This window comes from Triturus cristatus, chromosome 11, assembly GCF_964204655.1.
Source record: "Triturus cristatus chromosome 11, aTriCri1.1, whole genome shotgun sequence".
Taxonomy (NCBI): Eukaryota; Metazoa; Chordata; class Amphibia; order Caudata; family Salamandridae; genus Triturus; species Triturus cristatus.
In genome coordinates, this window is record NC_140594.1 from 383900050 (window position 1) to 383921718 (window position 21669).

The window sequence follows — 21669 nt, forward strand, 5'->3', positions numbered from 1 at the left end:
TGCACACTTAGTTCCTGTCCGAAACGAAACAAACAACCCGAAATTGTTATCGCCACCTCCCGAGAGCTCAGGCCGCAGTGTTTCCTCTATCTCGACAGAGGAAATGCCCCCCTTGCGTACCACACACCAAGCAATCTACTGTTTTATTTGACTTTTTCTTCTTCCTTGTTGTGTTTTGTAACCTGTAAGTATGGAAATGTCCTCATGTACGGTCTTGGTTCTAATGTAAGGCGCTCTGACGCCTTTGGGTAAAGCCGCGCTATATAAAACTGCACTAAATAAAGTGCTCCGCGAGTGAAACTTCCTAGTGTCCACACGCCCCCTCCAGGACAGCGGCTACGTGGACGGCTCGCGTGCGGCTGGACCATGCCTTCCGGGGCAGCGTTGCGTGCTTTCCGGTGAACCAATGTTTCTTCGGGATTGAGTGGGCTGTCTTTATTCGGGTGGGTCGGTATTTCTAACCAATTGCATGGCTTACCCGGGAGAACAGCGACAAAGCACCGCCCTGTCTGTTATTCTCTTTCAAACTGTTTAGTGAGGCCTCCACTCGTTTATTTTTTTCAGTATCGAAGTTGGTTTTAGCCTGAAGTAAACAAGATGAATTGGGATGTTTAATATCGTCTTTCGTGAGATGAGAGGCAAGGCTCAGGTTGCAGAAGCTCCCGCTTGGAAGGCACAGCATGTAGGAGTAGGCGTTTCCACGTCCCCCAGTAGGCGCAGCTTGTCTTTATTATGGGCGTGGTCTCTCCTGACGTCATTACTAGCAGGAGGGGTCGGGTCGTAGCAGTACCTGGACTCTCAGTTTGCTGAGCGCGCCCATACTAGGCAGAGGCGCAGGCAGATCATGGTGGCGGCCCGCGGCCCTCCGTGCCAGCAGCAGCTCATCTTTGCCCTTTTGCTACTGCTGCCTGGGCGTGGCAGGACGTCCCCGACCCCGGACACTACTGCACCTCCTGCTGTGAACCCAAGAGCTCCAGACCAAAATCCATTCCATCCAGGGGCCCTTGACCCACCTTCCTTGATCCCCGAGGTTTCTGTACTTCCTTCTGCATACACAGGGGCACCTGCTGAGGTTTCGGCAGCATCATCGCCCCCGACAGGCGCCCAAGATCACATTGCTGTAACAGGGATCACTGATCTCCAGTCACTTGATCAGAAGCTCAGTAATCCTCACCGTCCAGCATCAGGAGCCCACTACCTGAAGTCTTTATCCAGAAGGCCTAATGACCTCCGTACTTTTGTACCCGCAGCCTCTAACCCCGATCTTTTGGACCCAGGTTCATCATCCCTACGTGCTTCTGCCCACCATACCAGGTCAATTCGGGCTCTTGAGCCATCTGCGAACACACCCTACATCCTTGGAATGCGGTTGGATGGCAGTGATAAACCAGCAACTGTGCTGGATGGTGGGCTGCTGCAGGTGACGGAAGGAAGCCACTTCCAACTGCGCTTCTATGGCCTTCACCTGGGGCCAGACAGTTGGCGTCTAGTGACCTTTGTTGAAGAAGAGGATGCAGTGGAATCCAATAACACATGCTCTGGCATCGCTGCCACCAAAGACCTGGTGCTCACTCCTGGCCTGAATATGAGTGCTGATGGCACCTCCGGTGTGCTGCAGCTGGAGGCCAAACGACTGCGCAAGAGTGAGGTAGCCAAGGATTATGTGCTTTGTAGCCAGGCCTGGGCTGGTACCTGGAGGGCTCACACAGGCATAGAAGGCCGGCTCCGGGTGGTTGAGGAGAAGAAGTCTTTGCTGCCGCTTTGGTTCCAGATCCTATTGATCCTGGTACTGCTCAGTTTATCAGGTATGTTCAGTGGGCTGAACCTGGGCCTAATGGCGCTTGATCCCATGGAACTGCGCATTGTGCAGAACTGTGGCACAGATCGTGAGAAGCGATATGCACGCAAGATTGAACCAATCCGCCGCAAGGGCAACTATCTGCTCTGCTCTTTGCTGTTGGGCAACGTGTTGGTCAACACAACACTCACAATCCTGCTGGATGATCTAATTGGCTCAGGGCTGGGTGCTGTTGTAGCCTCCACTATTGGCATTGTCATCTTCGGTGAGATAGTTCCACAGGCGCTATGTTCCCGCCATGGACTGGCAGTTGGAGCCAACACCATCGTACTGACCAAGTTCTTTATGTTGGTCACATTCCCCCTCTCGTTCCCCATCAGCAAGCTGCTGGACTGCATCCTGGGCCAGGAGATTGGGACAGTGTACAATAGGGAGAAGCTGGTGGAGATGCTGAAAGTAACAGAGCCCTACAACGACCTGGTGAAGGAGGAGCTGAACATGATCCAGGGAGCACTGGAGCTCCGCACTAAGACTGTGGAGGGGGTCATGACACACATCAGTGATTGTTACATGATTGCCAGTGATGCTGTCCTTGACTTTAATACCATGTCGGAGATCATGGAGAGTGGCTACACCCGCATCCCAGTGTATGAAGAAGATCGTTCAAACATTGTAGATATTCTCTATGTCAAGGATTTGGCCTTTGTTGACCCTGACGATTGCACCACACTGAAGACCATCACCAAGTTCTATAACCATCCTGTGCACTTCGTCTTCCACGACACTAAGCTGGATGCCATGCTGGAGGAGTTTAAGAAAGGTATGACTTTGAGACTGGGGCTTGCACTGGTGCTCATCCCTTCCGATGTTGATTAGTTCTTTTTATCATTTTGGGCGATTCTTTTGTGGTGTAAAGCTTTACAATTGGACTCATTAGTGTGGTCCACACTCCTCAGACGTTACATTGGTTAGTTCTGAGCCAGCTTCTGAGGATACCAATCCTTACGCGCATTGGTTTGCCCCATGCCCCTTATGCCATTTAATTGGTTTGTGAGTAGGTATTTCTATGGAGGTATACTCAATATGAATAGCTTGGGAAGCAGCAGTATAATTTTAAGGCCACACCTAAAAAATGTAGTACAGACCACAACAGCGTAAGCTTCTGTGTGTTTGAAGACAGGTGCATCAGATACAGTAGTACTGCTAGTTTTATTTTTCCCTATAACAGGTAAAGCGTGTGTAGCAGTGGTACATACATTCTGACATGACCCTTGTTAGCACACTTCTCTTGCATACAGCATTCTGCCCATGCGTCACAAGCGGATTTCCATCTTAGATAAAGAATGCTCAGCAGTGAAATAATTTTCTCACGCATAGACATACCACGACATGCTGCAGTACACGCTCCTCTCACACAGTCTCAAGCACTAGGTGTTTTGGAGTAGCAATGCAAACTGCGTTAACACTTCCAACCAGTGCAGGGCGCATGCTTCATTTAGGTTTGGTATTTGTATTTATAAGGTGCTTTCTATACCCCTTGCGAGATCTGTCGTATATGTCAGTGGTATGACTCTGGGTACACCCGTATAGGAAGCAGCAGCATAGGCCTTCCTCCAAGTTCAAGGAGCAGGCTGTGTAAACCTCCTTTACCCACAAGACGAGTATTCAATAGGCAGCAGCAGTGAACGGTTCTTTACAGGTAGTTGTCCCAGTGCTGGAATCTTGTGTGAGGGAGTCGATGAGTGGCTACCCTTTTCTGACTGTATCACCTATGTAATATATGGGCCCGGGGTTTAAGAATGTCAGGAGGTCACGGTCAGAGGATCTCTAGGACGAGAGGCGCAATACAGTGATTTTATTTCTTTATACTTATCACATTTATAAGGATCTGTCTAGCCTAAAGGCAGCGGTGCACTTTACAGATAATTGTAAACATGACAAAGGAAAAACGTATAATATTTAAATGCAGCAAAGAAAAAAGGGCAAAACAAACTCCAACAAAACGATGCATACGTTTTGGCGACTAGACTTGACAAAAGAATCAGCTTCGATTGGGGTAGCATTGCATATAGAGAAAAGGTCTTGTGACTTTCTGAAAAGCAATAAAGTAGGGAATAGTTTGATGCTAGAGCGGGAGAAAGTTCCCTGTGTGAGGTGAAGGGACAGAAAGCCGGCATAAAGGATAGAGCATGTCAGAATTTGGCAATGTACAGGCACAGTAGCGTCTTGCTCCTAGTTACTTTCAAGACCACCCATATTTTCCCTGAGGTATGCTGCATATTTGACACATAGGATGGCTGTCCCAAGATAAATGCGTTTCAAGTCATGTAGCATATATTAAGGATAGTCCTTTTAAAAAGTATTGTCAAAGCCGATAGGTATCAGCAAAGTTATCCACTGGCTTTGTCAGTGCTTTTATTTGTTAAATAGCTACCACAGATGTGTGACAGTCTGTTTCTGCTATCTTTGAATCGGTTTGTTAAAAAACATTATATTCAGTGATGTCTGCCTTGTATGCATGTGCATCTACTGTATTGCTTACATTTTAATCTATTCAGAGATTGGTGCAGTGAATGCTCTAGCATCTGTCCTATTTGGCCACACACATTCAGAGATAGCCACGGTGGACGTGCTCGCTTCCACTGCAGCCATCTCTGAATGGGTTTGTTGAAATACTCCAAACCCTTTGGTTTGAGCCAACTGCGCATGCGTGTACATTTGCAGGAGGTCATGTTGATATGCGTGAAACACTTTTCGAGGAGGACTACCTCTGATAACACCGAGTGCAAAAAAATATAAAAAAATGCCCAAAAAAGTGTCCGGAAAGCTTCTAAGCAGGGTCAATAAATGGAAGAGGTGGGGAAATAACAGAGTGGCAGGTGAGCATATATCTTGTTTTTAAATGAGCAGGATGGGGAGATGCGGGGATGCAATGGGCTAGCTAGGGAGAGAGGAAGCAATAGGAAGGGATAAAGAGGAATGAAGCTGAAGGAAGCAGCATGTGGGGGAGATTGCAAGAAAATACATGGGCTCCTATGAAGTGCATCAACAAAAAGAAAAAGTAGTTCCCTGCATACAAGCAATGTCTGAAGTGATTTGTTACAATTTAACGAATCAGAGCACTGAGAACGAAATGTTCCTGGACGAGACATACACTCATATGGGTAGGAAAGCCATTGAATCAATAGTAGACAACTGAGATAGATAATACAGCCATCCAATCATAAGCAAGGGGCTGACCCAATGACTGCTCTGCGTATTGCAAACAGTAGGTCTGGCCACAGAGAGCTGAAGTTGTCTTTAGCGGAGACTTAAAAATGAGATATATGACACAGGAAAACTGAGAGGACCCTATTACCGTCCTCCAGTTTTGCAAGAACAAGAGCATGGATAGTGGAGTAGAAGTGAGGAGGTAGAAGCTGTTTTTATTCTCATTAGAAATACAAGCTGAAATGAGCACACTGAAGCAACTTTGCTGCTGTGTAGTGTGAAGTTCGTGGAAAAATCAAGAGTGAAACCCAGAAATGTAACCAAAGAGGATGGTTTTGAAGTTGTACCAAGGGTGGCTAAGCAAGGGAATCCGGAAGATCCAGAAGAGACATGGTGATCAAGCGATAAGAAGAAATTCTGTTTCTGAGGGCTTGAGCATCAAAATGTGCAAAACATTGAATCTTTAATGGTAGCTATTTTCCCACATGAATAATGTCTGTGAGGGAAGACACCTGCAAATATAATGCAGTGCGGTGCTGAGTACCCAAAAAGCTGAGTACCAAAAAGTAACCAAGATATCCAGTAGCAGGCAGACACATCCTCTTTCCGTATATGTATGGGGAGGATTTTTATCCACTGTAGTGGACTCCACTATATCAAGGACTGACACCAGATTGGTAATACTGGAGAATAGTATACGATGAAAGATGGCTTTCTAGCTCAACCTAAACATGGTTTTTAGATTAAGAAAACTAGCAAAGGCAGGTTGATGAACAAGTGCATGTTAAAAACTGGCCATTTTGAGCTGGTATAACTTGACTGGATTTCACAGGAATTTGGGTAGCTACCCTGAACCAAGTATACTTTTACCCAACAGTGCAGGATGCACATAATCTGTGTGGAAATGCTTGTTATCAATTGCACTGGGAATGTGGTAGTAGGTGATTGCATTTTGGCTAAAATTACAGTGAGGAGGGTTGCCGGACTTTGTTCTGCTTCAGTGGGGGACTGCAGACAACAGCATCCAGAGTGCACATGGACCTAGGAGGTGGCTCTGTCAACTGCTGTCACTGGATTCTGACAAAGCGTTATTAAAGTGCATCTTCCTGTCCCGCAGCACGAGACATGCCTGGGCCAAGAGCGGACTCGTCTGCGCCCGTCAGAGCTCGGAGAAGGCTGGGCTCTGTCTCTTGGCCCGGGCACTCCAAAATATCAGGGGCACATCTGGGAACCTGGAGAAGACCATCTATATCCCGCTAAGCATTCAACAGGTACTCAGTGGGGAAAATGGGGAAGTGGAAGGGAGGTCATGAGTCAGCCTGTGTTAAAAAGGTGAATGTGGTCACTAATATCAACTCCATCACAAATTATCTGTCATGAAGGCCATTGAAACAGAAATTGTTTATGTGGAAGTCTGTCTGGACTCTACCCTAAAAAGAACCGGTGCTCTAGAACATAGTCAATCTGACGCTAAATCCATTGTCGAGGATCCAACTGAATGTAACCTAAAGGCGTCTTCTAACCTAATTTCCCCCCAGTCATCCCAAATTCCGAGGTTCCACCCACCTGTAATGACGCTTATGGTGCACTTGGCATGCCAAACCAATGTGTCATCCAAGATCCTCAAGCTCTGGATCAGCTTGATTTAATATCTGACCTCGATAGTCTACCCTCCAAGAGAAGCATGCAAGATGCTTCTAAAATAGTATCTATCAAAACCTCTCAAATCTAAGGCCACTTTCGCGACTCAGGGAAAGTAAATACCAAGTGGCAAGAGTAGTTGGGGGAAGACATCTGCTAAAAAGGCTACCACCCCTAAAATTGATGTCAATAAGTTTGTTTCCGATTGTTCAGCTAGAATAGACTAGATGGAGAATTACCGTAACATTTGTCATTTTTGTTCCTCCACCACATCGAAACGAAGTAGTTTGGAAAGGAAATTTGGCACCATTCAATCCACCCAAGAGAAAGTCATAGCTGTATTACAGTTTGCAATGGGAGAAGTAGAAACAGCACTGGGTTTGGTCGCCAGCGGTAGAGCTCCAGGCCCTGATGGCGTACCGGCCGACTTGTTTCAAAATGACGGGGTACTTTGGCTAGAGTATATACTTATACTAGCGAATGCAATTTCTAGTGGTGCACCGATTCCCACTTCCTGGAAGGGAGCCGAGATTTTGCCAATATATAAAAAAGGCGATCGTTCCTGCCCAGGCAATTATCGACCAATCAGTCTGATAGATGCCATCCAAAAAATGATAGCAAGAATGGTACTCAATAGAATATTAGACTGGATTGTTGATAAGGATATATTGTCTCCATTGCAGGCAGGATTTCGCACCAATGTAAGCACGGTAGATCAGGTTTTTAGGTTTGTTTTAATATATTGGCGTGTTGTTGTGCTGGCTGGTGGTACTATTTATGCCACATTTGTGGATCTAAAACACGCCTTTGATTTGGTGTCTCGAAATAAACTCTGGAGGGTTTTTAAGGATCTAGGTATGCCTGCAGAATTACTATCTGTTGTGATACACCTGTACACAGAGAACTATGCACGAGTACGTTGGGGTACTCAGGGCAATGTGACCAACCAATTCCTTGTATCCAAAGGGGTTTGGCAGGGGTGTGTTTTGGCGCCAACATTATTCTCATTGTTTATTAACGGAGTTGTAGCTTCTTTTTCTACGTTCCCGACCGATGCACCATCCCTTGCAGGTGTAAGAACACCTATACTTATGTTTGCAGACGATACTCTCATTATCTCTAAAACCCAGAGTGGTCTGCAGAGGGCCTTGAATAGGTTCGAGGGATTCTGCAGGGAGCGTGGGTTGGAGATGAATGCTTTTAAAACCAAGTTTATGGTCCTTCGCAAGCATGGGCTATTAAAGAAAGGGTGTCATTAAACGGAGTACACCTAGATCAAACAGATGTTTTTAATTATCTGGGGATTACAATAGGGAATAAACTTAGCTGGGAGCCTCAGATAGAAACCGTGGCCTTAAAGCACGGCCACCTCGCTGGTGCACGGTTGAAGGAACACAAGTCGTCAATGACCCAACCCATTTATCCACTACTTAAGATTTACAATACTAAGGTCATTACCTCTGTAACCTATGGCGCGGCGCTATGGGGTTTCGATGATCTGAAGCCACTAGCTTTGGTGCAGAACAAATTTGTGCGAAATGTAATTGGTTTACCATCAAGTACCCCTTTGTAGCCAATTGTTTATGACCTAGGTTGCAGTAGACTGGCTGAGGTCGCCAAATTTCACCCAATTGCCTATTGGCGCAGATTATGGACTACCCCCGAGGTATTGAATTACGCCTCCGCCTTAAAAGGTGTATGGGCGGCCGATACCTCATGTAAAATTAAGTGGTTGCAAAGTATTAAAACAACGCTGATTGGTATGGGAGTTCGACACCTGTGGGATGACCCAGAGGGTCAACAATGCCCCTCAAAAAAAGAATTGAAAGGTCTATATTGGACCATGGTGGAGAGGAACAGTCTACTTACCCCAGAGTCCACTTCCCTGACAGGCACATTTTTAGAGTTTAAACCCCGCCCTCTCTATGAGCATTTTTGGGATACTATCAACAAACCTAGGGACAGACGCCTATATTTCCAATACCGGGCAGGTTCGTTACCTGCAAATGCATTCACATGTAAATGGCATATAGAAAATGACTGTATGTGCAAGCTATGTTTAGAGGGTGAGGAGACGTATCCGCATATTTTATTTGTTTGCCCAGTGTATCGGGCACCACGGAGAAAATGGTTGCAACCACTATGTAGAAATATGGGTGTTAGGAGTAGCGCTATTGCCATGAGAATTTTATTAACCAATACAGAAGAACCGTGTCTAATAGCAGTTGCTAAATTCCTAAATTGGATGCGGCTAATTCGTGAAAAAATGTTAAAGGTTAATAAGCCCATCAAAAACAACGGCTGTACAAGAAGATAAAAGATATAGGAATGGACAGGTTAATATATTGTTGCCAGCACCCTATGGCATAGATGGTGGGTTGTTCTCTGTAACATGCTGGAGATCTCTTTCCCTTTTATATATCTCGACCTAATATATATTGCTGTATGAATTTGTATATATTTGCCATTTACTCATCCTGAATAATTATGCTTATTAATGATTGTACTTCCTTAGGTTTTAAACTAATTAGTAGTACGGACCCTTATTGGAAATAGTTTTATGTATTTTTTTAACTAATATGAATTTTAGTATTTTTTTAATAGAATAATGTACGTTTTTTACATTATGTTATGTTATGTAATGTAACTAACATAACATAACATAACATAACATAATCATGTTTGTCACCCTCAATTGGCTGTGTTGAGTGTTTCTATTTGTAAATGTCTTTTATGATCTTAAGTGATCGAAATAAAGATTATATGAAAGTCATAGCCTAATTGGCTTCCCTGGAGAGATCTGAAAAAGCTTTTGGCCGTATAAATGTATATCCGGACCTGATGCAGGTATCTAATCATGTAACCCCAACCCTCCCTGCTCAGAAGTGTTTGGAAACTATGAAGCCCACATGTTTTGGCCGCTAGATCTGCTTTCCCTAATTCACTCCCACAAAGGGAGAGATTAGCTCCCGAGCTGCGAGGTCTTGATAGCAGGGGCCTCCCGATTACCCATGGCTCCTGCAGTATAAATCTGGATGAGGCCCTCTGTCCGACCCCATATTCCACCAGAGTGTATACCTTACATAATTTTGCTGGAAAATTCCCCACATATAGAATCTTCGCTTTTTGAATCCCATATTTCTTTACTTAACAAGGTGGCTGAGGGAGCATTCTGGATGGTCTAGAGACCTGTCAAAAGATATAATCACTACTAGGAGACTTTTATGAGTTGGCCCGCTGGAGAAAACTTTGCATGGTGATTGTGTGGACATACATTTTAGAAGACCAGATTTGGTGCAGGCTTTGCTTCATTGTCTTTTTACAACCGCTACGGAGGGTATTAGAGCCCAACCCCTTGGCTTTTTCTGTGGCCCAAAACCCCTCTATTTGCGGGGTACCAATGGCAAGGATTTGCAACTTGGTTCAACCAATGCCCCCAAAAAGGATGCGGTAATGACCCACCATCCACAAAGTAGCCTTCCTCTTTCCAACAGATTTTAGGCTCTTTCATCACTCAAACAACTTGATTGACTATCACAAGATGCCCAATGCCCAGAGAAACCTAGTGACTCTATAACCCCCCCAGGGGCCACTCAAGTGTCTGTCCTCCATTACAACCACCCAGGAAAATACTTGGAGTATAATCATGTGAAATGTAGCGAGATTCTGGCAAAAATTCAATAACCCTGATTGGTTAAGGCTCGCAGGTCAACATCCATTAATCTGTTGCCAAGAGACTTGGCTGCTAGATTCTCCCCACTTAAATGATTATGTTAGCCTTCATGTTTCAGCAATTGCCTCGAAATCCGGCCTGGCCAAAGGTGGTTTGGTCTCTTTTATATCCGTGACATTTGCAGACTCTAAAGCACAAGAAGTTATCACAACGTAGCATTTTCCCATACTTTTAATCACCTTGTGGAAACTCTATGATTTAGTGTTGGTAAATTTTTATCATAACTTATTTGTTTCTGCTCTGACCAAGGTGGTGAATGGGCTAGAGAAAGCCTTACCTAAAGTGCATACTAACAAGTGTTAATAATCTGGGTGGGTGATTTTAATATTCAATTGAGTGACCCCAAAGTTATGTTTTCATGTAATATTAGTGACAAGTCAGATCAACTTCTCACACATTTTAGGCACATACTGTATGGGGATTCGATTAACATTGTGCTATTTGCAAACAATTTGCCCAAGATCTTCAGAATGTAGACTCCTGGCAGATTCCAACATTTGTGGGGTGGGGTGCAAACTACTATAGATCGCATGCTAATCTCTGAGGAACTGACGCCGGCACTTATAATGGATGTAATGTTTTGTCTCTCTGCATAAGCGATCACAATACCCTGATCATGAAATTCCAACTGGACCTTGGTCAGAACACCCAGGATGCTCGGCAACTTGCAGGAGAATTTAGTAAGAACAATGGGTAAACATCACATGGGAGAAAATCGATAAACTGTATGTGCCTGTCAGGCTCTTTCGCGACCTAGAGGCATTGCTCCGTTCACTCATCTGGAACAAGGGAAGGCCACGAGTGGCGCTGACTAAATTATATATGCCCACAGACTGGGGGGGGTCTGGCGGTTCCTAACCTGGAGCTGTACTACCTCGCGGCGCAGATGCAATGGGTGGCGGGATGGCTGAGCGGCAAACACCTCGAAGACACGGCCACACACATGGCTACATGGACGCAAACGCACATTAATGCGCTGTTCCATCCGATAACCCGCGCACCCTGCCCCTCCCAGATCTACCTGGCAGTGGCGCGCAGATGCTTTCTGAGGAGCCTTCGTCTCACGCGCGCTACGAAACCTTATGCCCCTAGCGTACCACTTTTGGGTATGCCCAGCCCGACGGGGCCGCTCACGGAGACTCACTTAGCTGGCTGGGACCAGGCGGGAGTGGCCACGCTGAGCGATCTCTATGCTGATGGCGCACTGCTCACGTTCGCCAACCTGTCTGAAGACTCTACCCTCCCGGCGGGGCAGTTCCTCCTACATGCTTCCATTCTGCGCACACTCACGGCTTCCTGGGGTGACATGACAGATGAGCCTCCGATGCATACCTTCATGCAATACCTACACGTTATGGGCCATGGCGCGCACGTCGTACACTAGCTGGCGCAGGCACTACAGGCGCACTCACAGCCATCCACAATAGCATTGAGGGAGCGCTGGGCGACGGACAGGGGAAGAGACTGGACGGACAAGGAATGGGCGATGATACTGGCTGGCCCAACGAATATCCCACGCAACCCCCGCTTTAAACTTATACAATACTACATCCTACAGCGCGCATACCTCACCCCTGATAAAATTAACAGATATTTCGCGAGGACAGACGCAACCTGCCCGCGATGCTCCTTGCCGGGAGCGGATCTGTTACACATGCTATGGCACTGCCCGGAGATACAGGCATACTGGGACACGGTGCTGCCACTGCTCGCGTACGGCGCAGACGGGCGGCTCCCACGCACATGGGAAACATGCATTCTAGGACTCTACAAGCGCACAAAAGACAATAAGGTGCAGGCACGCTTTTGGGACATGGGTCTTATCACGGCCAAACGCATGATTACCAAGCACTGGAAGGCAGCAGTTTCCCCACACGTACGCCACTGGAGAGCCTCCTTTGTTAATTGGGCGCAAGCAGAGAGCGCGGTGCTCCTTCGCGAGGAAACGGCAGGGCTCCGGAAGTTCCCCATTGCACACCTTTGGGACACTCTCCTTGGGACATTCCAGAGGGCTTGCCGGGATAGGGGGATAACCTGAATCCCTGGGATATGTTACACCTCCGCTGGTGGGACAGCGCCGGCCCTGGGGCTGCTGGGAGGACGACTCTTATCTCCCCCCCCCCCCCCTTGCCCCTGCTTGCCCCTGACGCCCTGGGGATACTGGTGGGCGGGTGCGGACGCGGACACTAGGGAGACTCGACCTCCCTGAAAGCCCCCTGTCTCTATTGTTCCCATCTCCTGACTTGCGACTCCACGCACACGTCGCGCGGCCCTGCCGAGCCCAGCCTGACAGCCAATGACCCTCCTGCTCTGCCGCAGACCGATCTCCCCCCCCCCCCTTCACCCCCCCTCTCCCCCTCAGCCCTGTTTGAGTTTATGACCTTAACCCTAGCACATATTATTGCTATGCATACACGGGATAGATAAGGACTATGATGCTGCATACCAGGCTCGCCAGCTCTATGCGCTGCCATATGTGTAGCTGTGAGCTATACTGGGTTATCCTTGCCGCGCTTCGGCCCGCACCCTGAGCGCGCTGCTGGCGTTCGGCCATCCGGAGGCCTCTACATCCTGGGGACATGGCGACGTCCGCTGGGTCACTGGCTTGGGGCTTGGGTGGCAGCCGGCATAGCCGTGGAGTGGGCTAGATCACAGCGCCATCCTTTACCGTTGATAGCATGCACCTGAGACACCTCTAAAACTAAAAAGCACATACGTAACATCCCGCGCCTACTCCCTTCACAACGCGCACACCCCCTCTTCTGCGCGCATGTCATCCTGCATAATGCCGCCGGACCTCCGGGTTGTCGGCTAAATGGCTGTGTTCTCATATCTGGAGATGTACACTTTATTTAACTGCTTTACCACCTGGACGGTGACTGTGCGTTGTAAGACGACATAAATGTGCACAATAAAGGTTTTAAAAAAAAAAAAAAAAAAATGGGAGAAAATCGATAAAGATGTCTTTTTTGCAGATTTCTTTACCAATAATCACCCAGAAATTGCTACGGTGTTGCGGGATGATGCAAATCCAGCAGATGTCATACAAGCCCATTCCATCTTAAATAGCTATATGGTAGCTAGATTAACCAAAAGGGCAACTAAGGTTAGTCCCAGTCCTAGATGGTTGAATTATGCTTGCTCTAAAGCCCATAAGTTACTAAAACTAGCACTTGCCAAACGTCCACGAGATAAGGCAGGAGTAGCCTTAGCCAGAAAATCATATAAAGAAGTAATCGCCACTAGGAAGGCTGAAATAAGGGAGATGGCATGGGAAGATCTCAGGGCGGCATGTACACTGAAAGACTCTAGAGCCTTTTTGGCAGGCTGTTAACTCTCCAAGTTTGTTGGGAGATGGACTACCTAAAGTGGAGATGTTAATACCAGCTAAAGACTGGGTGGCATATTTTTTCAAATTTTTTTGGGCTCAGGAGCTCAGCCCATTAGTGTCGATGAATTACATAGCACTCTGATTTTAACGCCACTATTACCCGTAGTAGACAATAAATGTGTCAGATGTTACGTTAGCTATCAAGAGCAGTCCCCCAGACCAAGCAGCAGGACCAGGTAGAATTCCCCCAGATGTTTATAAATCATTACCGCAATTTTGGGCACCGTTTATTCTGAATGTTACTAGAAATGCTACTGTGGGACCCTTCGTTAAGAACTTGCAGGCAGCCATTATTCTCCACACCTCTAAAAAGGGGACAAGAGCCAGCCCCACTGTTCTCGCCCAATTCTTAGTACTGTAAAGAATTTGGGCAGGGTAATCTTAGCCAAGCTGGAATATTGGGTAGCCAATTTTTGGGGACTTTTGGATGTCCAGTTCGGGTTCCGCCCCAGTTTAGGAACCTCAGAGCAATCCCTGAATGTATCCCTTATTGTCCAAAAATACACATGTCCATCTTGCCTTTATGGACTTAACATGTGCCTTTGACACAGTAGATCGTTCAAAACTATGGTCAATCATGGCTGATTTGGGGATTGACCGTGCATTAATCAATTTGCTCTGTTGGCACATGCGAATACTACAGCTATGGACCGGTATAGCAGGGGTGGGCTTTTAACTGTTGAATTCCCCTCTCTATGTGGGGTTGAGGCATGGTTGTGTCTTGGCCCCTTTCCCTGTTCCTAATTTGCACAGGTGTTCCTCGTGGCCATTTATGTAGTGTGGGGAAAGATGTGTGGACGCGTGGCTCCCGCAGAGTCCCTCTTTTACTTTACACAGACAATGTGGTTCTTATAGCTAGAACGGCCTATGGCCTCCAACCTTTACTTAAAGCTTTTAACAGCTTTATGGATAATTATGGACATAGGAAAAAAACACACTAAATATTTTATAATGATATACTGCCTGAAGTTAGCCAAAACTAGGACATTTTTATTTAGGGGTGCAGAAATTTTCAAAACTCCTCATTTTACATACTTAGGAGTTCCCATTGATGTTGATTTCAATTCGAAGTTCTTGCTGAATATCAGAGCCCATCCATGCTGTTTTCAGATTCTCCATAAGACTAGGGCACAAGCCAACGGAAGAACTGCTCTGTCTCTTTAAAAGCAAGTGCTTATCAATTGCCTCTTTTGGTGCTGGTGTTTGGGGTTATGCCAACATAAACTCTCTCTAAATAATAGAGAATACATTTTTAAGCAGGCTGTTGGCTGTGCCACAATCTCCTCCTGCCTTTTCTGTAGATTAGTTCTGAGCGATTGCCTGGCCCTGGGTTATTTCTTGGGTATCCTTTTGGCTAAAGTTTCTTAATCTCAATTTTACTAAATTGAGTGTCTCAGAATATTTTTCTAACCCTTGATGTCTTGAGAGTGTTGAATTGGCGCACATGGTGAATAGAACCACTGAGTTTATTTGACCTTTCCCTGCTGGGCCTGCACTGTCCTTGCATATTCTCTAAAAAGAAAGGCATACATTTTTGTTGACCAGTTTTCGCCTTCAAACTTTACATTTCTTGGCAGCCTTCCCAGACCAGGGTACCTGGTTTTTTAGGTCTCGCCTGAGCCAGCGCATGCGCTGCGAGACATTTAGTAAGTGGGTTTTCAAAGCGCTACCACACGCTTTTGCTGGCCTAGCGCTTGCGGTTACGAGCGCAGCTGCCAGTTTTCAGCGCCCAATCAGGCTCCATCTGGCTTACCTCTGGCTTGCTGTCTGAACGCTCCTCCGCCCCTCCCCCTGCCGCATCTCGTGTTAACTGGAAACATATGTGCAAACGCGCTGCTTTCACTTTCGCTGCGGTGGGCGCCCACGCGCGTACCACTTTTGAAGCCCGGCTTGTCTTGTTATAGTTAGTCGCGCGCACCACTCAGTCTCTCCATTCACCCCCCCTCACTTCTCTTCCCACTTTCGTCTTGCTCGCAATGTCTCCCACTTGTCTCTGGCTCCTGCCATGTCTGCTTTTGACCCTATGTGTCTGTCCCAGAAGTATTTTTATTGCGCCATCTCAGTCATGTTCCCGTTTAACCCTTTACATAAAGCCAGCTTTATTCAGCCCAGGTCAGTGAACTAGCGCAATCTCCACCCAATCTAACCCTGTGCAACATTCTACCATTGTTCAGTATGCGCCAGGGCACCATCGCAGTCTTTATCCTGTTTAACTCTTTGGATAAAGCCATTCGTTCAGTATGCCTCAGTGCATCATCGCAGTGTTTATCCCTTTTAACCCTTTATATGAAGCCAGCTTTATTCAGTACAGGTCTGTGCACTATTGCAGTTTCCACCCCATGTAACTCTTTGGGTAAAGCCAGCTCCATTCAGCATTTCTCAGTGGACCATCTCACCCTCTAGCCGAACTATCCCATTGCGTAAAGCCTTACATGCGAAGGTTGCTTTCTTTCATATATCCTCGTAGGATGTTCACACGTTTGTTGCAGAAAGTTGTAGGTAGGTCAAGGTGCAATATTATTGGAAAGATCTAGATCTACCCTTCGTCTTGTGGTCGGCCCCCTTTCCTCAACAAAGCCAGGGTGTTGGTGGCAGCAACTTATCACAGTTAATGTTGTTGCACCAAGGATATTGTGCTGTATAACTAAATACTTATAAGGTCCCAAAAGGGAGACCTATTGGCTATGCCAATGCTTGTTTCACTTTCTCCTTGTCCCTGCAATGGTTTCGCACAACAATGCAATAAGCACTTTATTTTATTTTGCACTCTTTACACTACAGAAGGGTAAACAGTTCCTTCGTCCTTTGTTGCAAGCATTGGAGACTAGTTCTTGCAAACAGGCTTTGGGGTATTTGTATGATCTGGGAAGTTTAAAAGTCCTATATGCTGTGTTGAACTACATTAAGTGCCCTAAAGATTCGTAGCAAATATTGATTTAATTTCTGCACTTTTTAGCTCTGGTTTTTAACATGGTTTGTTTTTAAATCTGTAGTATTTTAATAATGACTGGATTGTATTGTATATATGCTTTTGATGCAACTTTTATGGCGCGACAGAGCCGAGTAAAGTATTTAAACGAACGAAACAATTAAAATTGCTGTGAGATCAACTTTATTTATTGGAGAGTGATCAATTTCTCATCAGGAAAAGTAAGCGCTATATAAATGGCAGCCTCAAGGCATAATAACTGGCCAAGAGAGTGCATGATTACCCATTTGGTAAATGTAATTGTTTGGGCTGGATGTTGCCCTAATGATGTGCAATTTATTTTGGCGACTATTTCTAAAAAAAGATTGGAATAATGGAGACAGGCGAAGGGTTGGGACAGTATCCGGTCCATTGGAAAAACTCATGTGAAAAACTGCAAGCTGAGTTTATGTATTTGATGAAAGTTTTAAACTTGACCTGGATAAGTGTTGCTTTCAGCGGCAATCTTAGAGTGGCTAGCCGAACTTAAGAGTGGGGTCTTTTGTTTTCCGCTGGAGTTTCTCAAACCTGATTTCAGTGGTGTACCGTGAATGGGAAGATTTGGAGAAGTGTTTTTTAAGAGATGTGAGATGATCACCTAATGAAGTAGATAGGTGAGGAGCTGCACCTTTACACCTCTGTAATGGTCTTCCTTTTGACTTCTGGTGGGTACAGAAATTGCTTTCGCTACTAGTGACTTTTCTTCCTCATTTTGGTGCATACCACACTTCTAAGTTAATAGTTTTTCCTACAGCATACTGCTGTAAGTCCCTAAATTCATGCAGTGAATATTACATACCCCCTGTTTTTTCCACGCACGTCTTTCTCTCTTGTCCCTAATAACTGTTCTACCCTGCAGTCCTGCCCATCAAACCCAGAAGTTAAGTTCGAACAACCCTGATAAACTGATCTATCGTTTAAATTTCAATTTTGCTTTCAGGTCTCAGTACAAAGCATTATGGATTTTTAGCAGTGCCCATTTCTCCTTTTAATATCTCTTGTTTCGCCCACGATTTGTCTAGAGCAATCTTCGTCTGAGAGCCAGGATTCTACTGTAAAGGACTTGAAAAAAAACATTCCGTATACTCTTTTGCTTAACATGTACCATGAAATTAGAGTAAGAGCTCTTCCCAACAACAGTATAGATTAAATATGCTTTGTTTATCTTTAATGGGCCACTGCATCACTGTGTAGACCATGGGCACTCGCAAACATTTTTCCAGGGGCCTAAAAGTTTGGTCTGGGATGTGACCGAGTTGGGTGTAGGGAAGTGAAGCATATACATCTAGTGGCCAACTTGCCCAATGTGAAACCAGAAAACCTGGGATTAACCCCGGCTTCCCCACTTAAACAAATTTTGTGATCCTAGGCACTTTTTTTTAATGTCACTTTCCCTCATTTTTCTTCATTATCACATATAAAAGTACCTCGAAATACATGAATTCAGTATCCTCACTGTACAAAACCTTCTCCTGTATTTGATTTTGTTATACTATCATGTTGTTCATGCATAATAGGAAGCCAGGCCACCCAAAGAGTGCACATGACAACCAACAAGATGGTTTTTAAAAAGGAAGGTGATTCTAAGGTTAAATAAAGGGTGTAGGATACCCTGGTTAATTACTTTCTTTAACTTTAATTCACTTTTCAACAAACGCTTGGCTGTTAATTTAATATTTTTAAATAATAGTGCTGAGACAAGTAAACGAGAGTAGCCAGAAAATTAAAATACTCCCCACTTTGAACCAACGCTCTGATAGAACCAGGATAGCGAAGCAGGTGAGCATGACCCTACCTAGAAGAGCTCCCTTGTCTTTTCCACTCCAGCATCTATCCATGCCTCCTTTCACCCATGCACCCACCCACATATCCTTTCACCCATTCTGGCATCCTTTCACAGATCCACCCACCCTTCCTTCCATCTACCATGCATTCTTTCACCCATCCGCCATTTTACCCATCCTTTCACCCATCCTTTCACTCACCCATGCACCCCATCACTCATCTACCATTTCACCAATCCTTTCACCTATCCATTCATCCTTTCAGGTATCCACCCATCATTTCACCCACTCATGCATCCTTTCACCCATGCATCCTTTCACCCATGCACCCTTTCACCCATGCACCCTTTCACCCATGCACCCTTTCACCCATGCACCCTTTCACCCATGCACCCTTTCACCCATGCACCCTTTCACCCACCCACCCTTTCACCCACCCACCCTTTCACCCACCCACCCTTTCACCCACCCACCCTTTCACCCACCCACTCTTTCACCCACCCTTTCACCCATCATTTCATGCATCCATCCTTTCACCCATCTTTTCACTCACCCGCCTGTCCTTCACCCATTCACTTTCACTCATGCATCTTTTCACTTACCCTCCCTTTCACCCATCCTTTTACTCACCCACAGTTGGCTGTTGGTGAACTTGGTGAGAACTACATAGTTTAGTGGGGCAGGAGAACATGGTTCTTCAGCACATTGGTGCCATCAGTAGCTTTGCGCTGGGTTCCCCACTACTGAAAACCAACCTGGATGTTTTTTTTAGTATGATTGTTTTAAACACAATTGCGCTTTATTGTGATATAAGCTTTATTTCTTAGTTCTTTAAAGCCACAGCATAAGTAGCATTTCTTTTTCCCAAAATAATGGAACTTTTAGATCTTGCCTAAGACAGCACATGCAGTCTTAACAGAGGGATTAAAGGTGGCCCATTCCTTACCAATGGATGGGTTCATTGTCACTCATTTGCTTGTTTCTACTTGCACAGCAGCCATAGGTTTTCTTCCTGTGTTTGTCCCTCCCCTAAAGCACAGACACATTACTTGTGTCCTCCCACTACCCATTATTTTAGGTGCTACGTTTTTGTTTGTGGTTAAGAACTGCACCGGGGTGCACCTTTTTCAGTTGCTTTCCTCATGCACTTTCCCTCCTCAGGGTTCCTTCTGATTGCAGACCGTCCATTGTGTGCTGTCCTGACCTCCAACTCACCCTTTGTCTGTTGTCAGTGTTGCTACCTCCATTGTCCCCACTCACTCGCCCTCCCTTCGCTGTCTGTGATGCTCTGTTCACCCACCTGCCCTCTCTTCGCTGTCTGTGATGACCCGCCCTCTCTTCGCTGTCTATGATGACCTGCCCACCCGCCCTCTTTTCGCTGTCTGTGATGACCCGCCCACCGGCCCCCTCAACACTCTGTGATGACCCACCTGCCCCCATTCGCTCTCTGTGTTGTCCCGCCCTCCCTTCCTTCGTTGTCCCGCCCGCCCTTCCTCTGTTGTCTGTGCTGGCCCCCCCCCTTCCTGCGTTGTCTGTGTTGGCCCCCCCTTCCTCCGTTGTCTGTGTTGATCCCCCCCCCTCCTCCTTGGTCTGTGTTGGCCCGCCCTTCCTCCTTTGTCTGTTGGCCCGCCCTTCCTCCTTTGTCTGTGTTGGCCCGCCCTTTCTTCGTTGTCTGTGTTGGCCCACCCATCACCCTTTGTCTGTGTTGTACCACCTGCCTGCCCTTCCTCCGTTGTCTGTGTTGTCCTGCGCTCCCGCCCTTTTTTGACTGTGATTACTGCCCAGCCGCTCTTTGTTTGTGATGACTGCCCAGCCGCTCTGTTTGTGATGACCGCCCAGCCGCTCTTTATTGACTGTTATCTTGTTATGTTATGTTATTTTAACCTTATAAGGCGCACAGCTACCCAGGGGTTTCCCGATGCCGCCCATTAGGAACAGAAAAGAAAGGAGAAAAAAGAGAGAAAAATAAATTGTACATATCAAACAACCAGGTTTTTAGGTACTTACGAAAGTTCTCATATATAGTTTCGGTCCGAAGTGACCTAGGCAGGGAATTCCACAAGGAGGGACCTAGACCGGAAAAGGACGACCGCCCATACGTGACAGTCTGGTCCTAGGCACCGTAAATTTCACCTGAGTGGCAGAGCATAAGGAGCGTGAAGGGAGGTAGGGATGTACTAAAGCATTCAGATATTGGGCGCTTTACCAAATTTCATTTTAAACATATAGCTCAGGGCTTTGAATTCTATACGATTCTCAACCCTGAGCCAATGAAGATCTCGGAGGAAACCTGAGCTGGAGACTGTTTTTGGGACTTTGCAAAGCAACCTAGCCGCCGCATTCTGCACCAACTGTAATTTCCGTACCACGTCCTTGTTGGCTCCTAGATACAAAATGTTGCTGTAGTCCAGTCTTGAAGTAACAAGAACATGGACTATGGTTCGTTGCGTGGACAAAGTCAACATCCAAAGGATTTTCCTAAGCCATTTGAGAATAGTAAAACAGGTGGAAGACACTTTCACCGCTTGTTGCCTCATTGAAAGCTGGTCATCGATTATAATGCCTAGGTGATGCCCGCCCAGCCGCCCTTTGTTGACTGTGATGACCTCCCAGCCGCCCTTTGTTGACTGTGATGACCTCCCAGCCGCCCTTTGTTGACTGTGATGACCATCCAGCTGCACTCTGTTGACTGTGATGACTGCCTAGCCACCCTTTGTTGACTGTGATGACCGCCCAGCCGCCCTTTGTTGAATGTGATGACCGCCCAGCCTCCCTTTGTTGACTGTGATGGCCGCGCAACAGCCCTTTGTTGACTGTGATCACCCGCTCACAACCCCTTCGTTGTCTGTGACTCCCCGCCCACCCAACCTTTATTGTCTTGGATGTCCCGTCCACCCGCTCTTCGTTGTCTGTGATCTCCCGCCCACCTGCCCTTTGTTGTCTGTGATGCCCCTTACTATTTATGAAGAAGGGGGACACTAGGAGCTAGTTTGAGGTCCAGTGACCCGTGCTTCCGAAAATAGACATACCAAAAGGGAGTCCCTGTTCCTTATAGGAGAAAGAGGTGGAAGTAGGGAGTACTATAGTTGTGTGCTACTCTATCTGTGGGGGACAGTTTGTCGTCCTCTTGGTGCCCTCCCACAC

At 46.3% G+C, this 21669-nt stretch overlaps 1 protein-coding gene across 2 annotated transcripts in view; it reads left to right on the forward strand.

Moving 5' to 3' along the window:
• The first annotated feature begins 758 nt into the window (after positions 1–758).
• The window catches only part of CNNM4 (cyclin and CBS domain divalent metal cation transport mediator 4), a 349407-nt gene continuing 328496 nt past the window's right edge, over positions 759–21669 (forward strand). The window contains exon 1 of one of the 2 annotated variants that reach the window (XM_085634536.1): positions 759–2618. In XM_085634536.1, coding sequence (XP_085490662.1) covers positions 845–2618 — 1774 coding nt within the window. In that variant the 5' untranslated portion in view covers positions 759–844. The remainder of the gene's footprint in view (positions 2619–21669) is intronic. The other variant, XM_085634537.1, reaches the window with a different exon arrangement.